This window comes from Neovison vison, chromosome 2 (assembly GCF_020171115.1).
Source record: "Neovison vison isolate M4711 chromosome 2, ASM_NN_V1, whole genome shotgun sequence".
Lineage (NCBI taxonomy): Eukaryota > Metazoa > Chordata > Mammalia > Carnivora > Mustelidae > Neogale > Neogale vison.
This window is the reverse complement of record NC_058092.1, coordinates 24788478-24810737: the sequence shown is the minus strand read 5'-3', so window position 1 is coordinate 24810737 and position 22260 is coordinate 24788478. Positions and strand designations below refer to the sequence as shown.

Sequence of the window (22260 nt, the reverse complement as noted above, 5' to 3'; positions counted from 1 at the left end):
GGGGCCCTGGAAGCCCCAGCCTTCAGTGCTGGCCCACCCCTGGCCGTTAACTGTTCCAGAAAGAGGGGGAGTCACTACTTTTATTTCTCTGGCCAGGTTTCTACGTGCTCTCATGTCTCACAAGTCATTTGCACCTCAGAGATCTAGGAGGCAGGGAGGCAATCATTATCTCCGTTTGACAGATGGGGAGACTGAGGCCTGAGAATGGCAGAGAGCTGCACCGATGTCACAGTGAATTGGTAGAGGACAAGGGACCAGAGCTTGGCCCAGGTTTCTTCTCCGAAGCCCAGGCCAGTGCACAGAAGGGTGGGGTAGAAGCAAGGAACGCTGGGTGGCTTGGACTTTGGCCACTTGGCAATAAGGAAGAAAATGGAAATAACTTCAGGCAACTAAGGCTGGGGCATGGGAAACTGGGAAGAAACAGATGGGCAATTCACCCTTCTCAGAGGTCTCGGCCGGCCGGCAGACCCACCCCTAGAGGCTGGTGCTCCTTCTCCTCCCCCACGGTCCCCTCCCCCACTCAGGAGTCTTCACAAGTACACAAGACTCAGCTCTACCACTGATCACGCTATGTGATCTTTTTTTTTTTTAAAGATTTTATTTATTTATTTATTGGAGAGAGAGAGCACAAGCAGGGAAAGAGGCTGCCAAAGGGAGAAGCAGGCTCCCTGCTGAGCAAGGATCCTGATGTGGGGCTCGATCCCAGGACTTTGGGATCATGACCTGAGCCGAAGGCAGACCTTAACTGCTTAACCAACTGAGCCACCCAGATGTCTCTGCTATGTCATCTCTGAAAAGCCCTTTACCTGTCTGGGCCTCGATTTTCTCCTCTTTAAAACAGGGTAATCACCTTGAGCTCAGTATTGTTCCAAGGATGGAAAGAGAGAACCCTCCTCTATGCATCTGCAAGCAGAGACCTTGAAGAGGCCTGGGTCCGCAGCCTAACTCCCAGAAGGCCCAGATGGTCTCAGCGTCCAGGGAACTGCCTGACGCGACTGGACAGTCCACACGCTCAAGTACAGGAGATCCGGCATCCGCTTTGCAGGGACGGATGGGCTGTCCAGCGTGGTCCCTGGGAGGTAGCCTGTGTCCGCAGACAGTTGTTGGTGGAGTGAAGCAGGGCGGTGGCAATGAGGGGGACTTTTCTTGCTCTCTTTGTAACAAAAGCAAGACATGAATCAGTATACAGTATAGCCCCATGTAAAACAGCCAAATCTTTCCCTCCCTCTCCTTGGGGGCCACCCCTTTCCTCGGCTGTCACTTTGGTGCTTTGCTTGCTGTTAGGAACGGCTCGTCCATAACCATCATTAAAGGCATGCCCGTCTTTTGCACTTTCTGGTGTGTAAGATGAAGACATAGAAATTGAACTGCTGGGTCGCAGATGCAAATGTCTGACCCCTTCAATGCGGGTAAGTAGCGCCCAGCCACCCTGCAGAAAAGTTGCCTCTGAGGACATAAAAATCCAAGTGCCAGCCTGAGAGGGGATCAGCCCAAGGGTTTCTTGTCTTCCACCCTGAGAGGCTTTCTCCCTACACTGCCCCTGCTGGGCATGGTCTCCCTTCGGACCGCAGAAGCCTGCGGGGAAGCCTGTCTGTTGTGGGTTATCAGACTAGCCTGCCCCACTGTGGCCAACACCCAAGGGGGCTTCCCAGCCCCAGTGTCAGATGGCCACACTCGCATCTTTGGCTCTGTGTGCTGACCAGGTGTCTGACACACAGGGCACATGGCTGGCACCAGTACGGGTATGCAGGAGAGGACACATTCGGCGGACATTCAGTGGACATCTGGTGCTCCACGCAGCAAGCCAGCCCCTGCCCTTAAGGCGCTGCCCAGTGGGGTAGGGGTGCAGACCAGGAACTCATGCTGCCTGGATACCAGGAGAGGGCCTCCCAGAGGCCTGCTCCAGGGGCTGAGAAAGCCCAGGGAGGCAGCCACAGCACGCTCACCCCGGGGCAGGTGGGCACAGAGACCTGAATGGGAATCTGGGGTCCCACTTAGCCATCACTTTTGGCTGGGTGCTCTTGGGTGGGTCCCCCTCTAGATGCGGAGGAGGAAACAGCGGAGGGCAGGGTCCATCCTAGCCCAGTAAAGCGGCTCAGTAACCAACAACCAGGATAAGTAAAGCCCCCACTGTGTGTTTCTGCAAGGTCTACACTTGGTCTTTGAAGGTACTCTAGAGAATTTCCTAAGTGTTTTCTTACCTCATTTTTTTCTGTATCTCCTTTTGTCTCACCACGGCCTTACAGGACAGCAATTGTTAATATTACCTGATTTTTCAGTGAAAGAACAGAGAACCCCCACTCCCATCCTCAAGACAGAGAAATAAAGCGCCTTGCTCCGCATCGAGGACCGAAGCCTCCCGGGACCGGTAAAACTAAGGTCCAGGGAGGGAAGGTGATTTTCCTGAGGTCACACAGTAAGTCGGGGGCAGACTCTAGTTCCCCAAGCAGTGCTCTCGCACCGCCCCGGCTGCCGCTCCCCATCTTCTAGAAAGAAGGAGATTCTCAACCTTCACGCTGGGGCTGCCCCCACCCACTGGGTCACGACAGCCGCAGCCCACACGCACGCGGCCCCCATCCGGAGGACGGCGCCTCCTCGGAGCCTCAGTGGTCATCTGTGCAATGGAACCACTGCCGAGGGGTGGGCTCGGGGGTAGGGGGAGACGCCGGCGGCCCGGTGGGTGGGGCCAGCGCCGTGACTCAGCCGGGCGGGCCGGGAAGGGCTGCCCAGCAGGTCCGACCGGCCCGGGATGCAAACGAGCCGCCAGGGCCCTCCCGGGGCTGGGCCGCCCGGGGGGTGACGGGAAGGGAGGCCGGGCGCCGGCCAGCCCGCGGCTCCCGGCCGGACGGAGGCGTGGCGCGGGCAGCGCGGGCGGCGCGGGCGGCGGGCTGGCGCGGAGGCTGCGGACCGGGATGCGAGCGGGGCCCCGCCGGCCACGGCACCCGGAGCCCCGCTGAAGCGGCCGCGGAGAGCCCGCGCGGGAGCCGAGATGTGTCTGCGCCTGGGTGAGCCGCGGCGGGACGGCCCGCGAGGCCCCCCGCCGCCCCGGATCTTCCCGGAGGGCGGAGCGCTGCGGCCGGAGCCCGGAACCCCGGGGTCCGCGCCGCCTTCCCTGCGGGTCGCTTGCCGCTCTCGGCCTCAGTTTCCCCAGCAGGAAGGAGGAGAGAGGAGGGCTGCTGGTTTCTTCTAGAGGTGTAGCGCCTCCGCCCCTCGCCCCCTCTTTCCTTTCCTGCGTTGGAAGGAGCCCCAGGCGGGAGGAGGAGAGTCCCTAGAGGAGGGAGCAGCTTGCCCCGCGCCCAGAGAGCACGAGGGAGAGCGGAGGGATAGAGATCCAGGGCCCAGAGAGTTCTGACCCCGAGGCTCCCTGCCCTTTCCCCTCCTGAGCCTTGCAAAAGGCTCCCACTTTCAAGCCTCTGCTCCTCCTGCCAGGTGGGGGATGGAAGGGCCTTTAGGAAACAGGAGCCAGACAGAGTGGGACCGATGTGCCCTCTCCCCTCACCCTCTACCCACAGTGATGCTGGTTTGGGGCATCAGATGGACCTGGGGACTCCCCGCGCACTCTCTGTGAACCTCAGTCTCCTCATCTGTAAAATGGGGACGATAGCACAACCCGCTAGGACTGCTGTGAGAAGGAAGTGAGCTCCCAGGAGTCAAGTGCTTCCCACTGTGTCAGCCACATTGCTCAGTGCTCTAAGAATGGTCACTTGGAAACAGAGAGCCCAAGACTGCCCTGAGACGGTGTCCAGGGCTCCCGGCACAGCCCCGCACTGGCACCGTGTCTCCGGTTTGACGGGAGTCTGGGTCCTAGGATGTTGTTGTTGTTCATGAGCCCAGCCCTGAGCCAGGTGCTGTCTGGGCTGCCAGGTAGGTGGGTGGATGGAGTGAGGTGGGTCAGGCCCCTGGGATGAAGCTTCCTGTTCCGCTGGCAGCTAATCTCCACAGCGGCATTCCAGTTCCACCATCATCCACTCTCTGCTCCCAGACCTGGTCCAGCTCCAGAGGGCCCTGCAGGCTCCAGGGCTCTCAGAGACAGCTAGGCCAGCCCCTCCCCATTTTATATATGGCAAGGTCACCCAGAAGGGCTGTGAGCGGGCCCAACCCTCCCTGCTCCCTAAGTACTGCCTCTTGGCCCAGGGCCCCCAACTAATGATCTAATGATCCCTTCTTCCCGCCCTTCCTCCCTCCCTCTCTTCCTTATTTTCTTCCTTTCTCTCTCTCTCTCTCTCTTTATTTTATCTCTTTTAGCTACAGGGCTAATATACAAAATATGATCCAATCCTCTCTGCCACAGATGGGGAGACTGAGGTCTAAGAAGGGACTCTGGTCCCACTGCGAAGAGCTAAGCAAAGAGCTAAGTTCAGGCGCCTGGCCAGTCTCCCAGTCTCCCAGAGCTGGCTGGAATGGGGAAGCAGACAGGGCCAGGGGCTAGCATTGTGTGGCCTCGGGGACAAAGCCGGCACCCATAAAGGACATTCCAGAGGACAGATATGGAACAGCCTGAGCTGCCCAAGAAAGAGGGTTCTCTATTCCTGGGGTGTGCAAATAGGGGCTGCGTAGCCACTTGGCCACTCAGAAGGAATTTGCATATGCCTCTCTGGTGTTCTTTGACCCCAGCCTCCGCCACCTGCCTTGTCCCTGTCCGGTGCCCCTGCACCAAGAGCTTGCTTTTCTCAGGACCTGCACGGTATGTCCCGGCCACCTTCCCTCCTTCCCCCACTTCCTGTCTCCTGGTGGGACCCTCCTTCTCCACTGTGAGACTGGAGCTATTCTTCCCATTTTAAAGATGAGGAAATGGATACCCAGAGGCTTGAGCTTTTTGCCCCAAGTCAGTTCAGCAATTGTGAATTCATTCTCCGCTGTGTGCCCATCTCTGTGTTCCAAAGCGAATCCCGAGCAGGACCCGGTTCCTGCTCCACGAACTAGGGGCTCCTTGGGCTAGGACCGTGACTGTCAAACTCACCGGGGTGCTTTATAAAGGGCATGGCCCAGAGCAGGCGTTCAGTGAACATTTGTGTAAAAACTCCTGAGTGACTAAATCAGTGACTGGGGAGCTTGGCAGAAAGACCATGGATCTGGAGCTAGAGACCCAGGTTCAAGCCATGGCCCTGCCCCTCCGGGACCTTGAGCACTCATGTGGACTGTGACGCTTTACTAAATACCACCTGGTGTGCTTTTCCAGCCTTGGAGTTCGGGAGACTCTCAGGAAGGCATTGTGAACTCTTCTCCGGATGAGGAAACTGAGTCTCAAGACAAGTTAATGACCCCGAGTCATACAGAAACGGACTTAGAGCCCAGCATCCATTACTCCTGCTGGGGCGTCGGTCTTCTCCTCCTCCAGAGGCTGTGTCCCCCCTCCCCGGACCCTAACATGGCTGTCGTCCACAGGTGGCCTGAGTGTGGGTGACTTCCGGAGGGTGCTGATGAAGACAGGGCTGGTGCTGGTGGTGCTGGGCCATGTGAGCTTCATTACAGCCGCCCTCCTCCATGGCACCGTGCTGCGCTACGTGGCTAGTCCCCACGACGCGGTGGCCCTGCAGTACTGCGTGGTCAACATCCTGTCCGTCACGTCTGCCATCGTGGTATGGCTGGCTGGGAGGGGGACTGTTGAGGGGGGGGACCAGGGGTTTGAAAGGCCTTTGGTGAGTCCCCACCCCGAGCCTGGGGTTGGGAGCAAGTGGAGGGCCCCACGCCTTCTGCTCTGCACCTTAGCCACTGGTCAAGGCTCTCAGCCTCTCTCTCTGCCTCAGCTGCCTTGTCTATAACATGGGGGAGGGAACAGTGTCCACTTAGAGGGTCCCGGTGAGAATTAATGAGTAGCCAGCGCCTGTTCCGTGCTCACTACTGTGAGCTAGGATTAACGTGACAAGAGGAAAGTATTGGGGCGCCTGGGTGGCTCAGTGGGTTAAAGCCTCTGCCTTCGGCTCAGGTCATGATCTCAGGGTCCTGGGATCGAGCCCCGCATCGGGCTCTCTGCTCAACAGGGAGCCTGCTTCCTCCTCTCTCTCTGCCTGCCTCTCTGCCTACTGGTGATCTCTGTCTGTCAAATAAATAAATAAAATCTTAAAAAAAAAAAAAAAAAGAGGGAAGTAGTGAAGGCAGTGCTGGGTAGGCAGTGCTGGGTAAAAGGAAGGAGCATCAGCTCAGCTTAGGAGGGTCCAGGAGGGATCCCAGAGACGGAGGCCCCAGAGCTGGGTATTGATGGATGAGTAGGAGTTCAAAGATAGGCTGTAATTACCATAACCCAGATGGGAGGCATGCCAGAGCAGGCAAGTAGGAGAGGAAGCTGGGATGACATTCCAAATGCAGAGAATGGCAGAGGCAAAGGTGTGGAGGTGGGAATGGTTCAGATCTATTCTGGAGACCCGGAAAAAGCCGACTTGGCAGGAACTCAGCATTACGCTTGGTCTATAAGATGTGCTCAGCGAATGGTGGCCAGGGTTAGGCCCGGATGCCAGTACCTGTTTGAGGAATTCGGGAATGAAGGAGCCCCGTATTCTCAAGGTCAGAAAGGTCTTTCCCACTGTTGGCAGAGGTGGCGGCAGCCTTGGGGCAACAGCCATATGTCAAAGTCTGGAGTTCCATCTCTGCCACCTCCTGGATGAGGAGCTTATTTCTGTCTCTAAGCCTGTTCTGTCCTCTGCAAACTGAAGGTCATACCGCCTGCTGGCCCCAAGCCTTGGGTGAATGGAGATCACAGGCCCCAGCAAGCAGGACAGCCTCAGTCAGTGGGACAGGGCCAGGCTGCAGAGCTGTGTGCGGTGTCCCCTGGCCCTGTTGCTACTCTGGTTCCTTCCTCTTGCCCTCCTTAAGGAAGTCAGGGAAAGCATCGAGGTGAGCTGGGGTCAGGAGATCCACCAGGGATGGGCCTGGGGCCACACCCCATTGGCTTTGCCCTCATTCTCTCAGCTAATCCTCCCAGCTTCCCGGCAACACGGGTTAGGGTTAGGGTTAGACTATCCCCACTGCCAGAGGGGGAGACCATGCTGAGGATTCACCCAGAGCCCTGCTGATACAAAGAAACCAACTGGATTTGAAAATGCTGCGTCTGACACCAAAGCTAGTGTCCTTTCTGTGAGTTCATACTGCAGCATGGAGCTTGGCCCCAGCAGGCTGGGGCATTGACTTATGTCTGCTTGGGGAATTAAAGACATTGCTGGTTCTCTATCACACACCTGACTCCCACTGGCCCAGTGCACAGAATTCTACTCTCTGTAACATTTCCTTTTTTTTTTTTTTTTTTTCCTTTAAGTAGGCGCCATACCTAACCTGGAGCCCAAAACAGGGCTTGAACTCAGGACCTTGAGATCGAGACCTGAGCTGAAACCACGAGTTGGAGGCTTAACCAACTGAGTCCCCCTGGCCGCCCCTACTCCACAAAGTTTTCTGACTTGTTAAAATAGCAATTTTGTTTTTAGTTCCTTGCCCGTCGAGTTACTTAGTTTCTTCCAGAATCTTTCCCCCTCCAGGGAGATGTGTGGTATATGTCCTGTGACATTGCCCCTGCAGCCCTGGGTGACACAGGTGCCTGTTTGAGATACACAACTAGAAGCAGTGGGGAGTCATGGAAGCTTGTAGGCAGGGGGTTACTAGGTGCCAGAAATGTCTCTTCAGGACTGGACTGTGAGGAGGCGGTGGTTTCGTGCAGACAGAGGTAGTGGGGCCAAAGCAGAACTGGGCTGGGGGGCTGGGGTTGGGGGGGCCAGATTTGGCATCAGTGGAGTCTTTGTCGAGAGTGGCCCTGACACCCTGCCTACTGTCCTTCCCCGCAGGTCATCACCTCAGGCATTGCAGCCATTGTGCTGTCCCGCTACCTCCCCAGCATCCCCCTGGTATGTGGCTCCTCCTGGGAGGGGCTGTAGGGGTGGCTCAGGGGCAGCAGCTGCCCCCAAGGGCCTCACCTGCCTGGAGGGGGCAAGGCTGACCCCATGGGGGGACAAGCCTGACATCCGTTGACCAGTGGCCTCTCCCATTCAGCGCTGGACAGTGTTTAGCTCGAGCGTGGCCTGTGCCCTTCTGTCTCTGACCTGTGCTCTGGGCCTCTTGGCCTCGATCGCCGTGACCTTTGCCACCCAGGGCCGGGCCCTGCTGGCTGCCTGTACTTTTGGAAGCCCTGAAGTGCTCGTACTGGTGCCTGACTGTCCCTTCGACCCTACACGCATTTACGTGAGTGCTTAGGCCTAGGGTTGGCAGGGGGTGGGGGTAAAGGAGCGAGTGGGGGGGTGGAGGGTGACACCCGGGTGCTCATCAGGTGGGAGTGGATTCTTAGAGACACCCCCTCTATCCTGCCCCTTGTGCTCCCCCCCCCCAGAGCTCCAGCCTGTGCCTCTGGGGCATCTCGCTAGTGTTCTGCGTGACAGAGAGCGTGTTTGCTGTGCGCTGCGCCCAGCTTGCCCACCAGCTGCTGGAACTGAGGCCCTGGTGGGGGAAAAGCAGCCACCACATGGTAAGGCCTGCCACCTACTCCATCAGCCCTGACTCCCCGTATTTGTGGGAGCCCTTGCTGGGGAGCCCAGGCTGGTCTGCCCCTACCCCTTGCCTTGAGAAATGGGGCAAAAGTTTTTTCCCCCAGGAGCAGCTTGGTCACAACGCTGAAACCTGGCTCCCCCCAACCAAGGGCCAGGATGAATCTTGAGGGGAAGGGGGGTATCTGGGCTCAAACTGGGGGTCCTCCAAGGGTATGGCCTGGCTCTTGCATGGGAGGGAATAGTGATGCCCCTTTGCCCCCAAGATCCTCGCAGCCCTACCAGCCCCTAGGTGTCCTGGAGGAGCAGACCCAGAGCCTGGCACCCTCTTGTGTCTCCGCAGAGGCAGGAGAGCCCAGAGCCTGTGGAGGGCCGTGACCTGCTGAGCTGCACCAGCTCTGAGCCGCTGACCCTCTGAGAGCCGATACCCGGTCCAGGCCCCATGACCACCAGGGCCCTACAACCCAGTCTGCACTGTGACCAGGCCAGGATTTCTGGAGCAGACCTGAGAGGGCTTGCCGGTCACTCGGGGACCCTGCTGGGGCTTTCCACCCACTCCCACAGCTACCCAGCCCACTGCACTGAAATGAGACTTTATTCTGAAGTTATTAAAAAGAACAGAGATGCTCCACGTGGATGCATGCAGCCGGGAAAGGGACATGGGAGGGGCTATGCTGCTTTCCCACAAGGGTGCTGTGGTTGGGGCTCTGGGGGTGTCTGCCCATCCGTGGGCCTGTGTGTGTGTCTGAGGGAGGAAACATACACAGCAGAATCAGTGGGTCTGTGTTCATCCAAGTGCTGGAAGGCAAGCGGGGGTTCATGGGACCCACAGCTGGGAGGCTGGAACCTCAAGGTTTTCCTGGCCTCCAGGAGAATAAGAGCAGTGGAACAGGAAGGGTTGAGGCCCTCCTGCAGGAAAGGATGGCTCAAGGAAGCTTTTTCCTCAAACCCTGCCACCTCTGGAATCCTTCTCTCCTTTCCAGATGAAGACAGCCTCCACACCTGGGAATACTTCCCCCCTCCACCCTGACTGAGAGCTACAAGGGTGGGGTGGGGGTTGGGGAGCTTGCCGGTGGTTGGGGGAGGAGCTTGAGGCTGCGTGGGAGTAGGGGAGGCGTGGGGGTGCGGGTGTGTGTGTGTGTGTGGTGGGGAGAATGGTCGAAGTTCTGTCTGGGCGAGGGAGGGCAGACCCAGCCAGAGCCTGCGTCTCAATCCTTGCCTAAGGGAGATACTGCCTCTCGGATTGACAGTGCTGACCGCTTGCTTGCTTGGGCCTTAGGGGTACTGCGGGGTTCCCTTCTCCAGTGCAGGCCCTGGGGGGGTGCCCAGTGTGACCCCCAGGCTGGATGGACACAAGGGAAAGGAAGCTGATAGCCGGGAGAGGGCCAGTGAAGGCAGGGAGGAGGGGGAACCTGGGTCCTCTCGCTCAGAACTGGGAGGCGCTGCTGGGGTCGCACTGCAGCAGGCGCACGATGGACGGGTCGCTTTTGGCCCCGCGGATGAACTCCTCCAGGGACAGCTTGCCTGCGGGGCAAGGGGAGCAGTGATGGGGGTCCGCGCAGCGAGGGGAGGCAGAGCAGAGCAGCGGGAGAGGAAGGGGGAGTGGCACCCGCCCCGCCCCGCCCCTGCCCCCTCACCGTCGTTGTTTGTGTCCATTTGGCGGAAGATTTTCTCGGTCCTCTTTTCTGGGGTCGACTCGTCCTCCGGCATCTTCATCACGGACGAAACCATCTTGTAAATGGCCTGAGGGGCGGGAGGAGGAGGCAGGGAGTGAGAGGAGCCTGCCCGACCCTCCACCCCCACCCCCACCCCCATCATCCCAAACCGCCCCCAGACACGCAGATTGCAGCTCCTCCTGGGTGAGGTGGAGAGGTGGTCACGGAGAACCGGAAGGGCGGGGGAGGGGGGCTTCAGGAAGGACTACCTAGGAAGGCTTCCCAAAAGAGGGGGGCTATTGGAGCGGGTCCCGACCAAGTTCCCTTGGAGCGCCAGGTGGGAAAGGCATTCCTGGCAGAGCAATCTGCACGTACAGAGGAGCGGCGGAGGGAAGCTCTGAGTGCGCACCGAGAATTTGGGGGTGCCTACGTGCAGGGGGACAGGAGAGATGTTGGAGGATATCAGGGCCCAGAGAGCGAAGGGGCTAGAACACCCGGCGCCGCGGGCTCCAGGGTAAGTACCGGCTTAGCACAGCTTTTCTGAAACTTCGGGGCTCTGGGCGGCCCGCGCTCGGGGGGCCCGCAGGGGGCGCTGGGCGGAGTGGGTGACATTGGGCTTCGGTGCCTCTGTGGCCGGCAGGGGGCGCAGGGACGCAACAAGGGCTGGAGGGCCCGGAGCAGCTGGGCTCAGAGCGGGAGGAGACGTTATGCAAATAAACTCAAGTGAGCATCTGCCAGGGGCGGGGACAGCATGCGCTCAGTTGAGCCCAGAACTGCAGCTGCCACGTGCAGGATCTCTGGAGGCAAGGCGAAGGAGGGTATTTGTGCTAAATGTACACAGAGCACGTAGGGGTTGGCCTGTGGGATAGGTGGGTCCAGCGCCCCAGAACTCAAAAGACCAGACCGATGGCCCCAACCTTCCAGCTTTCTGCTACTGACACCTCCACCAAGAAGCCTCCCTTCTCCCGTCCCAAAAACTTCCCTTGCCTTAGATCCAGCTCAGCCTCCCTACTGGTCTCTTCCCTCCGCTGTCCCAGGTCTGTCCCCTTCACTGCCTCTGAAATCTTTCCGAACACAGATCTCCACCACATCCTCAGCCCAATGGGCCGCCCCCTCCTTCCCATCACACACACAGGCTTCCCTCCAAGCCCACCGTGCACCCAGCTCCTTCTGGATACTGCCCCACGCTCCTTCTGCTGCCTCCCACTCTTCCTTGGGAGGCAACTTACATGGCACTTCCTTAGGGGGACCTTCTCTGATCCCCACTGGGCCAAGGCCCATATGCTGGCCCAGAGTCTCCAGGGCTTTTCCTTTGGGGACACCTCTCTGGAAGTAATTTTGCCTTTGTAGGATTGCTCCTAGTCCCCAGCCTACAGATAAAGATCATGGACATCTAGCTAGGGCCCATATCCTCAGAACTCAGCACAGTGCCTGACATCTGGCAGGGACTCCACTGTTTAAAAGTTTAAAAGCCTTTGGCACCTCTCACTGCTCTTTCTACCAAGTCCAAACCATGCAGCCCCAGGAACTCAAGGTGCTTGCTGACCTCTCCATCACCAGGCCTCCCCTGGTAGGTGATCCTGCTGCAACCAAGCACCTCTACTCCTTTCGGGTTTCCCAGGATGGGCAGCTTCCGCCTGGAACAGTAACCCTAGCTACCACTTACCCAACACCTGCTGTGTGCCGGATACTTCACACGCATTATTTCTGAACTTCACAACAGCACTGAAAAGCAGGTATCATGAGCCCCACTTTCCAGATAAGAAATGGGGGCTTGGAAAGGGGGATTGATGCTAGAGACTGAATTAGAATCCGCGCGTTCTTAGCTGCTGGATAGATGCTTGGGGCTGGTAATGACCAGCCGGGACTTTGGAGGAAGATGTGCCTGTAGTGGCATCCTGCTTCCACTCATCACTATATCAGACAAGTCCTTAACCTCTGTGAGCCTCAGTTTACTCATGTCTCCCCCATGGGGACTGCCTCGAGGATTGAAGGAGACAGTTTGTATAGTTGGGATAGTAGCTGGCTAGAGTAGGTGGTCAGTAAACAGAAGCTTCTAGTATCATCATTTGTCATCCACCGCATCTTCAGGTCGTGCCTGCCTTTCAGTCCCTTAGACTCCCAGATGCCACATTTAGCTAGTCTGCGTGGGCTGCTGCACACTTGTTCTCTCCCACCGGAGTAGGGGCCCCAAGAGGCCAAGAGGCAGCATTTTCCCTTGCAGTGTGCCCACCACTGGACCACAGGGCTGGGTCCCGAGAAGGATGGGCAAGTGACTTAGAGAGTGACTGTTCCAATCATGACAAGCCTCTCCTGGGCCTCCTAATTAATTGTCTGGAATTGCTGTGCACTCGTTGTTTCACAGGAACTGGCTTGTAATTAATCAGTCACTGGGGTTTGCAGAGTTCTGACTGCACCGGCCGTCTCGGGGCCCGTGGCTGCCATAAAGGACATGAGGGCGTAGGTAGCAGAGGCCAGCCAGGAAGGGATCCTAAGGATGCCCAAGGAATGAGGCTGGCTTGACTGACATCTTGGGCTTGGCACCTCCCACTGGGCTGAGATTTACCAGTCGTTACCAGTGCAACCACACTAAGTGGTAAAACGTGAACATCCCTCATGTTGGTTAGTAGCCAATCCCTTGAGTGATCTTCCATCACCCCACCTGCCCCAACCTTTCCACCAGGACCCCCAGAACGTCCCACTAGCCAACAGCTAGAGAGTTCATGCCTGGCCCATGGGGGGTCACAGACAGACATTAAGGCTTTACGCCTAACGACAGGCAGGGAGGGCATAGCATGAGCTAGACGCTTTGCAAGAGAGAAGCCAAAGCGAAAATCCAGGATGGGTTGGATGAGATGGAAGGGGAAGCAGCAGAGCTGAGGGACCAGAGGGAAAGATTTCAGAGAGGCAAAAGAAAAGGGAGCAAGAGCATGTGCAAAGCTGTGCAGTGGGATTACTCGGGGCATATCCCAAGGATGTTAAAAAGGGCACTCTAGCTAGAGTAGAGCAGAGGAGACAACAGTAACTGGCAACTTCTAACATTTACCTGTAACAGTTAGATGCTGGACCATCTCCTGGACCCCCTATCCCACTCTGTACCTACAATAGTCTGGTGAAATAGGGAGCTAACACCCTACCACTTGGGTGAAGAAACACAGGCTCAGGCAAAAAGTGAACTAGGAACTGGATAGATAAAACAGAGCCAGAGCCCTGATGAACTTCGATGACAGGCCAAAGGGGTAGGCACTTGGGAAGTTATCTGAGGGAGAGCTAACATGTGTTAAACTTAAACTTGTACTAAGAAAGGGCATTCACATCAGGTCCTTAAGTCTCCCTGTGAGGTCAGTATCATCACCCCATTTTACAAATGAGAGATCTGAGAGTTGAAGCCAACTCTAGAATTGGAAGCCAGACCCATTTCTAAGGGCAGCTCGGAGCAGTGGTCAGCTTGAACTTAACTCCACTGACATGCTGTGTGACCTTGAGCAAGTTACTTCACCTCTCTGAGACTCGTGGAGTTAATGAAAGGAGGCACCAGCCCATGGATATAGACATCTCAGTTAGTACTAGGCTCTTAATGGGCCCTCAGTCAGTTGAAAGGTGGCGGGTATCCAGATAGGAAGTGGATGGTGGAGCCAGGTGGTCCACTCAGGGGCTGTGTGGCCTTGGGTGAATGTCTTTACTTCTCTGACCATCCATTTTCTCCTGCGTAAATGAGGATCAATGAAACATCACTGGCCTGTACTCTGAAGAAATGTCAAGTTTTGAAAAACAAAGGCTGAGAGGCTGTTACAAATTAAAGGCAACTAAAGAGACATGACAACAAAATGCAACATGTGATCCTGGACCCGGGTAAAAAGGGCTATAAAGGACATTTTGAGACAGTTGGCAAAATAGGAATATGGTAAGTTAGATAATAGCATTGTTTCTACATTAAATGTCCTGACTTCGATAATCATATTATGGGTTATGTAAGAGTATGTCCCTGTTCTTAGGAAATATATCCTGATGTAGTCAGGGTTAGGGGGTCACGTTGAGAACATCGACAAAACATTACACACATGCGCACGCACACACACACAATGATAAAGCAAATATGGTTAAAGTTAATTGGTGAATCTGGGTAAAGGATATATGGGAGTTTTCTCAACTTTTCTTGAAACTGGAAATTATTTCCTAGTGGTTTTTCAAGTGGGCCACAAGAGTGGCACCTGCCACTACCTACCCACGAAGGCCGTTGAGAGGATAAAAAGGGATGGCAGGTGCCTGCGGCCAGGCCCTGCACCTGGCATCCTGAGGGGCCCGGGGGCCCACCTGCACAATCTCGAGCATCTCCTCACGGCTGATGTAGCCATTGCCATCCAGGTCATACATGCTGAAGGCCCACATGAGCTTCTGCTCCAGGCGGCCACGCGAGGTCACGCTCAGCGCAATGATGAACTCCCGGAAGTCGATGGTGCCATCGCTGTTGGTGTCGAACGTGCGGAAGACGTGCTCGGCGAATTTGGAGGCGTCACCATAGGGGAAGAAGTTGGCGTAGATCTTCTTGAACTCGTCCACGTTGAGGATGCCTGTGGGACAGTCCTTGAGGAAGCCCTTGTACCACTCCTGAAGCTCCAGCTCGGAGAACTCCGTGTTCTCCCGCAGGTCCTGCAGCATCTCCGGCCGCAGCTTGCTGTTCTGCTTGCCCATGGCCGCCAAGCCAAGTCCCACCTGGGTCCCCGAGGGGGTCAAGGGGGAGAGAGGAATGGTCAGGCCCTCTTGGCCCCTTGTCACCACTCCAGGAAGGGCCCCAGACACCAGCCACCCCAACCTCTCATCTGACCCAGGGGAAGAGAGGAGCTGGCCCAGATTCCTCTGTGACCTGCTCCATACCATGTCCCCTACCTTACACGTTCCCAGGGAACAGATCAGGAGGCAGAGGAAGGGACTCATCTACTGCGGGCCTGCTCAGTGCCAGCCACTGGGCTGTCACAGATGTATACCATTTCACCCTCACCAAGGGAAGTCTGGGGATTAGCCCCACTTTACAGATGAGAAGGCAGGCTCAAGGAAGCAAAGTGACCTGGTTCAGGTCGCACAGGCATGGAGTGACAGAGCCGACTCCCAGGGTTACCCAGGGAGGTGCAAAAGGCCTTCTCATCATCCCTCCTCCCTCCTGCTCCTTCACTGCCTCACGTGTGCCTGCTTGCTACAAAATACCTGCAGCCCAGACACTGAGTGCACACATGGTCCTGACAAAGGCCACCACAAGGCACCAGAGCCAGACCACCTGGGTTTGAATCCCAGCTCTGCCTTTTACCAGCCAGGTGACCTTAGACAAGCTCCTTATACTCTCTCTGCCCCATCTACAAAGTGAGGGTAACGGTACCTACCTCGTTACTGGGGGGATTAAATGAGTTAATACGTGTGAAGCTCTTGGAATGATGCTAAGTGTTAAACAAAAGTGATTTACATAGACCCAGATGCCACAAGGCTCATGCATGACAATACACAGATGAAAACACACTGACACATATTAGGCTCCACAGCTCAACAAATCCATACACCGGCTCCCATGCCACTCAAATACCAGCCCACAGCCACCCATGGGTTACCATGTCTCCACACATGACAGCATTCCCTCAGCTCCACAACTCACATGTTCTGACACACGGCACAACAGCTCCCCTACCCTGTGCATCAAGACAGCAGCCCACGACCCCACATGTCTCACACATGCCATCACAAGCCAACTCCCATGCCGACACCTCTCACATGGGCAGCTGCACGTGGGACCCTCAGGCATCCTTGCCATTTTTCTTTTCCCAGAGGTGCTTCCAGGTCCCAGGAGAGGGAGCCGCAGCCCTTCTCAGACCTACTAGGGGGTCTCTTTTCCAGGGAGAGCCTTGGCCAGCCAACCCTCCCCCAATACTTACCTTTTCGTGTAGGAGGTTAGGGTGTGGGGGGCTGAGGGGAAGGCAAGGGAGAGGAGACAGCCAGGCAGTTCTATCCAGGGATGGAGGGGCACAGACTGCTGAATCCCTCCCCCCAGCTTGGCACTGGGAGTGAGACAGAGTGAGGGGGGGTTCCTTGTGTGTGCATCTGCACGAAGCTCTGAGTGCATGTATTGAGCATGTGTGTGAGTGCTTGTGTTCATGTATGCATGGATGCCCCTGGTTTCTGCATTGCATTTGACTCTCGTGTGTTTCAGTCTATACATGTGCCTGTGACTAGGTATGCACCCATCACAGTAAGAGGGCGATATGCCTACATGGCCATTTGGGGACTTGTGTGTGTCCTCAGCAGTGTGTCACACGCATGTTTTGTAAGTTGGTGACCCTCCTTTCCAAAGCAGCCTCTTCTGCCCCAGACTGAGGACCCTGTGAACAAGTGTGTGGGAGGGGACTGAGGAAATGCGTGGGGCTGAGGCGGAGGAGTGTGTCCCTTAGTCCCCTCCTCAAGGTCCAAGGAACTGGGTCATCGGGGCGGGGGCAGAGAGATGCACTGAGCAGGAGAGCTCTTCCAGTGCCCCCTCCTCCCTGCCACCCTCAGTGCTGCCCCTCCCAATTGGGAGACTTGGAAACGAAGGTGGTAGGAGAATCTGTCGTCTCCGCAAAGACCCCCTAGTCCCCCAGATGGAAAGGACCCACAGCTCGACCTGAGAAACTCACCCGGGGTACCCTTTCCAAACCTCTCCCCAGCTCTCGCGCGGAGCCCACGCTTCAGAGCGCCCGGAGCGGGGCCCCTCCTGGAGGGGGCGCTCCGAGGCGGCCGGAACGCGACTCCTCCCGGCCGGCCACTCGGCGGTCAGGACCCTGGAGAGCACCGCGCTCCTGCCCCTGAGGAGCCCCCTTCTCCCCCGCGCCCCCTGACGCAGGCTTCCCGGGAGGCGCCGGAGCGGGGTTGGAGAGGCTCGACGGGGACCCCTCCCTCCGGGCTGCCCCCTCCCCGCATCCCCCAGCCCCGGCCGGAGCGGCCCCCACTCACCCAGCGACGCGGAGACACCGACTGCGCAGGGAAGGCGGCGCTGCTGCGGCGCGCGGCGGCAGAGGCGGCCGGAGGGGCGGGCGGGGGGCGGGAGGAGGGACTGCCAGGGAGACGCCCCGCGGCGTTCGCCCAGAGCCCCTCCCCGGAGGGGTCCCCGTTCCTCCCCTTTCCCTCCAGCCCCCGGGGCGGGGGGGAGCGGGGCGCTTGACTCCGCCCCCGTCCCTGCCCGGGAGAGGGAAGGGGGACGCCCTCACTTCCCTGGCCCCCTCACGAGGGAGCGCCCGCCGGGGTAGGAGGACAGAGGTCTCCATCTCAGCATCTCGACTCAGGTAGCCCAAATGGGGTCGGGGTGGGAGGGGTCAGTGCCCAGAGACCTCTTTCGGAACCGGGGACAACCCCCGCTCCTCCCGCCTTCCTCCCCCATCCCTACCTGGGCGCGGAGCTGCAGGTCGCTCCGCGGGCGGAATCCGGAGTCTGGGCGGTTCGATAGGCACCCTCCCCGCCCCCGCACCTCAACTCGGGAACTAACTGAGCTGGGGGCTCTTCCGCGAGGGGGCAGCGCCCACTCTTCCAGTCCCGGAGGTCTTCTGGGGGCCAGGCACGCCCCCTACGCCTCCTCGGCCTTACAGAGCCCCGCCCCCATCTCCTGCCCACCGCCCCATCTCATCTTCGTATTCCTCTCAGAATGAATCCCACCTGCCAACATTGATCTAAATTGCCCCTCCCATACTCCACTTCCTCCCCTGCCTCTGGTTATATGTGGGCCTGGGGAGCAAGCATTTCCAGCCTTGAGGGGGGAGTGTTCTGAAGTGCGAAGGCACCTCAGCCGTACACAGGACAGCCCTTCTTGGGAGTCATTGACACCCCCACCCCAATTGCAGCTCCTCCTGCCAGGGTGGGGGCTGCATCCTCCCTCCCCCAGCTTCTGCAATAACCCCCACATCCTGAGCTTGAATTTTGTCCTTTATCTTTAGGAGGTGGTCCTTATTGTCCCCTGTTCACAAATGAGCAACCTGAGGTTGAGAGGGGCTGCATGATTTTTCCCATGTCTCACAGCTGGTGAGTGGAAGGCTTGGACTTGAATCCACATGCCCTCATCCATTCAGTGCACATTCACCAAGCACTATTTCTGTGCCCAGCTTTGTTCTAGGCAGGGGGGTTACAGAAGTGGGCAATAAACAATGGACAAAATATACAAGTCAATCCTATGATGTATTAGATAAACGTTTGGGGAAAAGTTGAGGCGGGGTTCAGAGGCTGGGATCCTGGTTGTGCTTAGGACCATTCCAAGGACTTCAGATTTTGAGATGGGAAGCTCTTGGGGCTTTGAGCAGAGTGAGGGTCTGACTTTCAGGTCAGGCTGACTCAGGCATGTTGCCAAGAACAGACTTAAGGAGTGGGAGGCAGGGTAGGAGCAGGAGGTCACTTCTGGGTGAGATAGATGGGTCTGTTTCCTTTGAAGGTGAGCCCACAGCATCTACCTTCTGACTGGACAGCTCTTTCCAGTTCGGAAACAGCTGCTGGGAGGGCCCTGGCTCTCCAGGGCTCAACCCAAAGCTCCACCTCCAGGTCCCAGACCAAGCAGTTTAGGTGACCAAAGTCTAGTCTTAGTCCTTTGGCTTGAGGATGGGGATGTCTCAGCTGGAGGAGCTGGGGAGCCAGGGGCGGTGCGGGGGGGGGGCAGTTGGGCCCTCTAGAACATCAGTTCCTCTGTGTGCCTTGGCTCTGGTGTTGGGACCCCCAGTGGAGGCGTGAGAGACGCCAGACATGCGTGGGAGATCCCCAGCTGCCTCCTGCCTGAGGACCTGGGGGCAGGGAAAGACTTGCCACTCAGGCCCCACCCCAGACCCTTGGAGTGACAAGCTCCCGCCATCCTCCCCACTAGGCCTGGAGAGCTTTCCCTGTTTGGGTTTAGGTGACAGGATAGCCCTGCATTCTCTGCCTGGGCTTCCCCTCCCACTCTTCCTCCTTCCTCTCTCTCTCTGGCCTGAAGCCAGAGAATCTTCCCAGCCTGGTCTGGATCCTCCTCTCCATCCTCGTGCGGCCTCAGTTTTCCCTCACAAGGAGCTGCTCAGCCACTGTCTCTGCTTTCTCCCACTTCCCCAACCCAGCTCCACCTCCTCCAGGCTGACTTCTTGGCTTAGCCCCTCAGGCCTTCCATCCCCACTGTTTTTCTTCCCTGTGAGGGCAACTCTGATGCCCTGCCCTCAGGACCTCCCGTCTGAATTCTGTCTCCTAAAGGCAGGACCATGACTTCTCTCCCTGGAGGCCTCACCTCCCATGACTTTCCCTGAACCTGGAATGAGTAGGGTAGATCTGGGGGCAGAGCTGGATCCGGGTAGTCTCTGCATTACTTCTCATCAGCCACCTTTCCCTTCTTGGGGGCCTAGGAAGCACTGGGAGGTCCCCTGAGCCAAAGCGGAAGGCTTAGGGCTTCCCCACACTGCACACCAAAGGCCCTTGACCCCCAAGACCTAGTGCCCTGGGATGTAGTCCAGAAAGGGGGCCAGAGGGGCAGCTGTCAGGAGGCCTGCCTGGGCCCTTCACTCCTGGATGCCCTGGAGCAAGTCTCTTCCGTTTTGGAGCAGGAATATTAGACAAATGATCTACGTGCCTTGATATCCCCGGTTGAAACTCCTGACCGCAGTACTAACAAGATAGGGCTCCCTTACTGCCTTACAGACCCCTCACAGGCCTGAAATTCTGGGCATGAGCAGAGAGGAGGCCCCAGTGGCTCTGGAACTCTGTAGGTTTGAAAAGCTCTATGAAGTCCTGTTCTGGGGGTCAGGCTGGAGGTGTCCTTGCTAACGATGCTCACCCCCCTCCCACTCCAAACTGAGGCATCTAGGAGGGAGGGAGAGGCACAACTTCAGGTAGGTGTTGAGTGGGGTCATTGAGAGGACTGAGCAATGGGCAGGACCCATGGGGGCTGGAAGAAAGTGCAAGTCCCAGGGGAGGGATGTCCCCAGGGCCAGAGGAATGGGGCTACAGTAGAGAAACCAGAGCTGGCTACCCTCCTCTAGCACTAAAGAAGGATGCCAGAGAGAGAGGCAAGTGGGGGGTGAATGGAGAGGGGACTGCCTATCTCTTGAGCACCTCCTGTATGCAGGGTACTTTTCAAGTATCATCTCCTTTGATCTGAACTAATCCTCAGGGCTCAGAGGCCTCAGGTCACCTGCTGGAGGTCAGACAACAAGAAAGTAACGATGCCAGAACGTGAACCTAGTTGCATGTGACTCCGGAGCCTGGGCTCTCCTCTAGAAGCCTCTCTGGGAGGTAAATGAAGGCAGCCCCTCCCCAATCCCTCAGAGGCACAGCCCCCACCCTCCCCTCTTAGGTCCCAAACGGTTTGGAAAATCCTGATGGGAGCAGATGGTGGGGACAGATGGAAGGAAAAGCATCTCAGGGCTGAATTACACAAACAAACATTGATAAAGTGATTAAGCCTCAAGCCACCCCTTTCCAAAGGGCCCTGCCCACCCCAGACTGGAGCACCATGGACCCAGAGGTGGGGGCCTCAGGCTCTCTGGATGCCCCAGTCTCAGCCCAGCGGATCCCAGCTTCTGCCCACCCCGCCCTTCTCACCGCCGCCGGGGACCACCCCCGGACCAGAGCCCAGGGCGGCAGAGCTGCCAAGAGCACAGCCCGGGAGGGGGAGGGGGCGGGTCTCGCTGTTCCCAAGGGAGCTGGGCCATGAAGAACAGAATGGGGGCGGTGGGGGTGTTGGGAAAGTCCTGGGAGCTGGGACTGCAGACTTGAAATCAGGGTGGGGTGGGGCCCCTCCAGCAGGCCTCCCTAGACAGATAGAACTCAGAGAGCCACGGGGCCATGCTGACCCACCCTCCAACCCCCACAGTGGAGGGGGGCAAGGCCCTTCACCTCTGGAAGGTTCGGTTGGTTCCTTCATCTCTACAGTGGAAACAATATTATTAATGCCCCCCTGAAAGGGCTTTGTGAGGATTAAGTGAGAGGAAGCCTATAGGGGCTGGGACACTGGGCTACACATGCTTAATGTCTGCTCCAAGTGGCAGACTGGTGTTGGGGAATCAGGAAGGTGGGCGCTGGTTGGAAATGGCTCCTCCGCAGAGCAGAAGTCTGGGCTTGAAGATCCTGCCTGCAGAGCCCCTGTGGCAGCTGGGCTCTGCGGCAGCCCTCCCCGCTGCGGTGCCCCCAGGAAAGCACCAGATCCCTTCTGGGTAAAAGCCGCTGATCTCTCTGCCCAGTTCAGAATTCAGGATCCAGAGGTCCCCCTTTGCTGGTCCCTCGATGTGAACTTACAGAGGGAAACAGACCGGGTTCAGATCTTGATGGGGCTCTTTCCCAGCTTTGGGAACATTGACAAAAACAACCCCACTCACTCTGGCTTCTTCTCAGGAATGCCGGTATTTCCAGCCGCTTCCCGGACTTGCTGTCAGAAACCCAGAGGCACCTCAGACTCAAGTCAGCCAGCATCCAATTCATGGCCCTCCACCCAGCCTGCCAGAGCCTGGGTCCCGTCCAGGAACCCCTCCCTCCTCTTCATCCCATCCCTCCTTCCTTCCCAAGTCAGAGGTCCACCAAAGGCTCAGGCCTGCCCTCCCCCACTCCCTCCTCTGGTGGCCCTGTATTGTCGCCTGGTCCTCTTCCAGCTCCCCAGCCTTTGGTTTCTCCACACCTAATCCCCTTCCTCCCCACTTAATAAACTTCCATGGCTCCCCACGGCGGACCAGAGGAACTGGGCATTGGAGACGCCCTTGCTTCCACTTCAGCTCCTACTCTCCACCTTCCTCTGATGACCCCCCTGAGGTCCAGCGCCTCCTCGACAGATGGCCAGGATTTCCCCTACACTGAAGAAGGGATCTGGAGCCAAGCTGGGGGGAACGGGGCTCCCTGACCCCCAGCTCCATGCATGTGGGTTTTAACATAGGTGGGGGTGAGGTGAAGTGATGCAGGCAGCTAGGGTCACATCCCAGCCCCCCCCCATACCCCCTCCTCTTTCCCTTTTCCCTCTGCTGGTGAAAGCAACTCTTAGCTGGAAGGATCTCAGACCCGATGACTTGCCTTAGGTCCCCCATCCTTTTTGCGCCTTCCTCAAACGCGAAATGACCCTTTCTGTGCCACTTTTTCTAGCAAATAAGCATTTGGATATTTCTTAACATTTTCATTGCATTACACATTCTGTCTGCTCCTACAGC

General features: G+C 57.5%; 2 protein-coding genes across 3 annotated transcripts; one reads left to right on the top strand and one right to left on the bottom strand.

Annotated features, from left to right (window-relative positions):
* Nucleotides 1-2894: 2894 nt before the first annotated feature.
* On the top strand, nucleotides 2895-9089 carry TMEM54 (transmembrane protein 54). The gene is made up of 6 exons (XM_044237723.1): nucleotides 2895-3005; nucleotides 5386-5579; nucleotides 7770-7829; nucleotides 7975-8163; nucleotides 8309-8443; nucleotides 8806-9089. The coding sequence occupies exons 1-6, from the start codon at nucleotides 2990-2992 to the stop codon at nucleotides 8878-8880; spliced, it is 669 nt and encodes a 222-aa protein (XP_044093658.1). The 5' UTR covers nucleotides 2895-2989; the 3' UTR covers nucleotides 8881-9089.
* HPCA (hippocalcin) lies at nucleotides 9040-17131 on the bottom strand. 2 transcript variants are annotated; one of them, XM_044237725.1, is made up of 5 exons: nucleotides 17087-17094; nucleotides 15493-15499; nucleotides 14432-14830; nucleotides 10100-10205; nucleotides 9040-9986 (listed from the first exon to the last, which is right to left on the bottom strand). In XM_044237725.1, the coding sequence occupies exons 3-5, from the start codon at nucleotides 14807-14809 to the stop codon at nucleotides 9889-9891; spliced, it is 582 nt and encodes a 193-aa protein (XP_044093660.1). In that variant the 5' UTR covers nucleotides 14810-14830; nucleotides 15493-15499; nucleotides 17087-17094; the 3' UTR covers nucleotides 9040-9888. The 2 variants fall into 2 exon arrangements, with proteins under 2 accessions (XP_044093660.1, XP_044093659.1); XM_044237724.1 differs by lacking the exon at nucleotides 15493-15499 and having other exon boundaries at nucleotides 17087-17131.
* Nucleotides 17132-22260: the final 5129 nt, after the last annotated feature.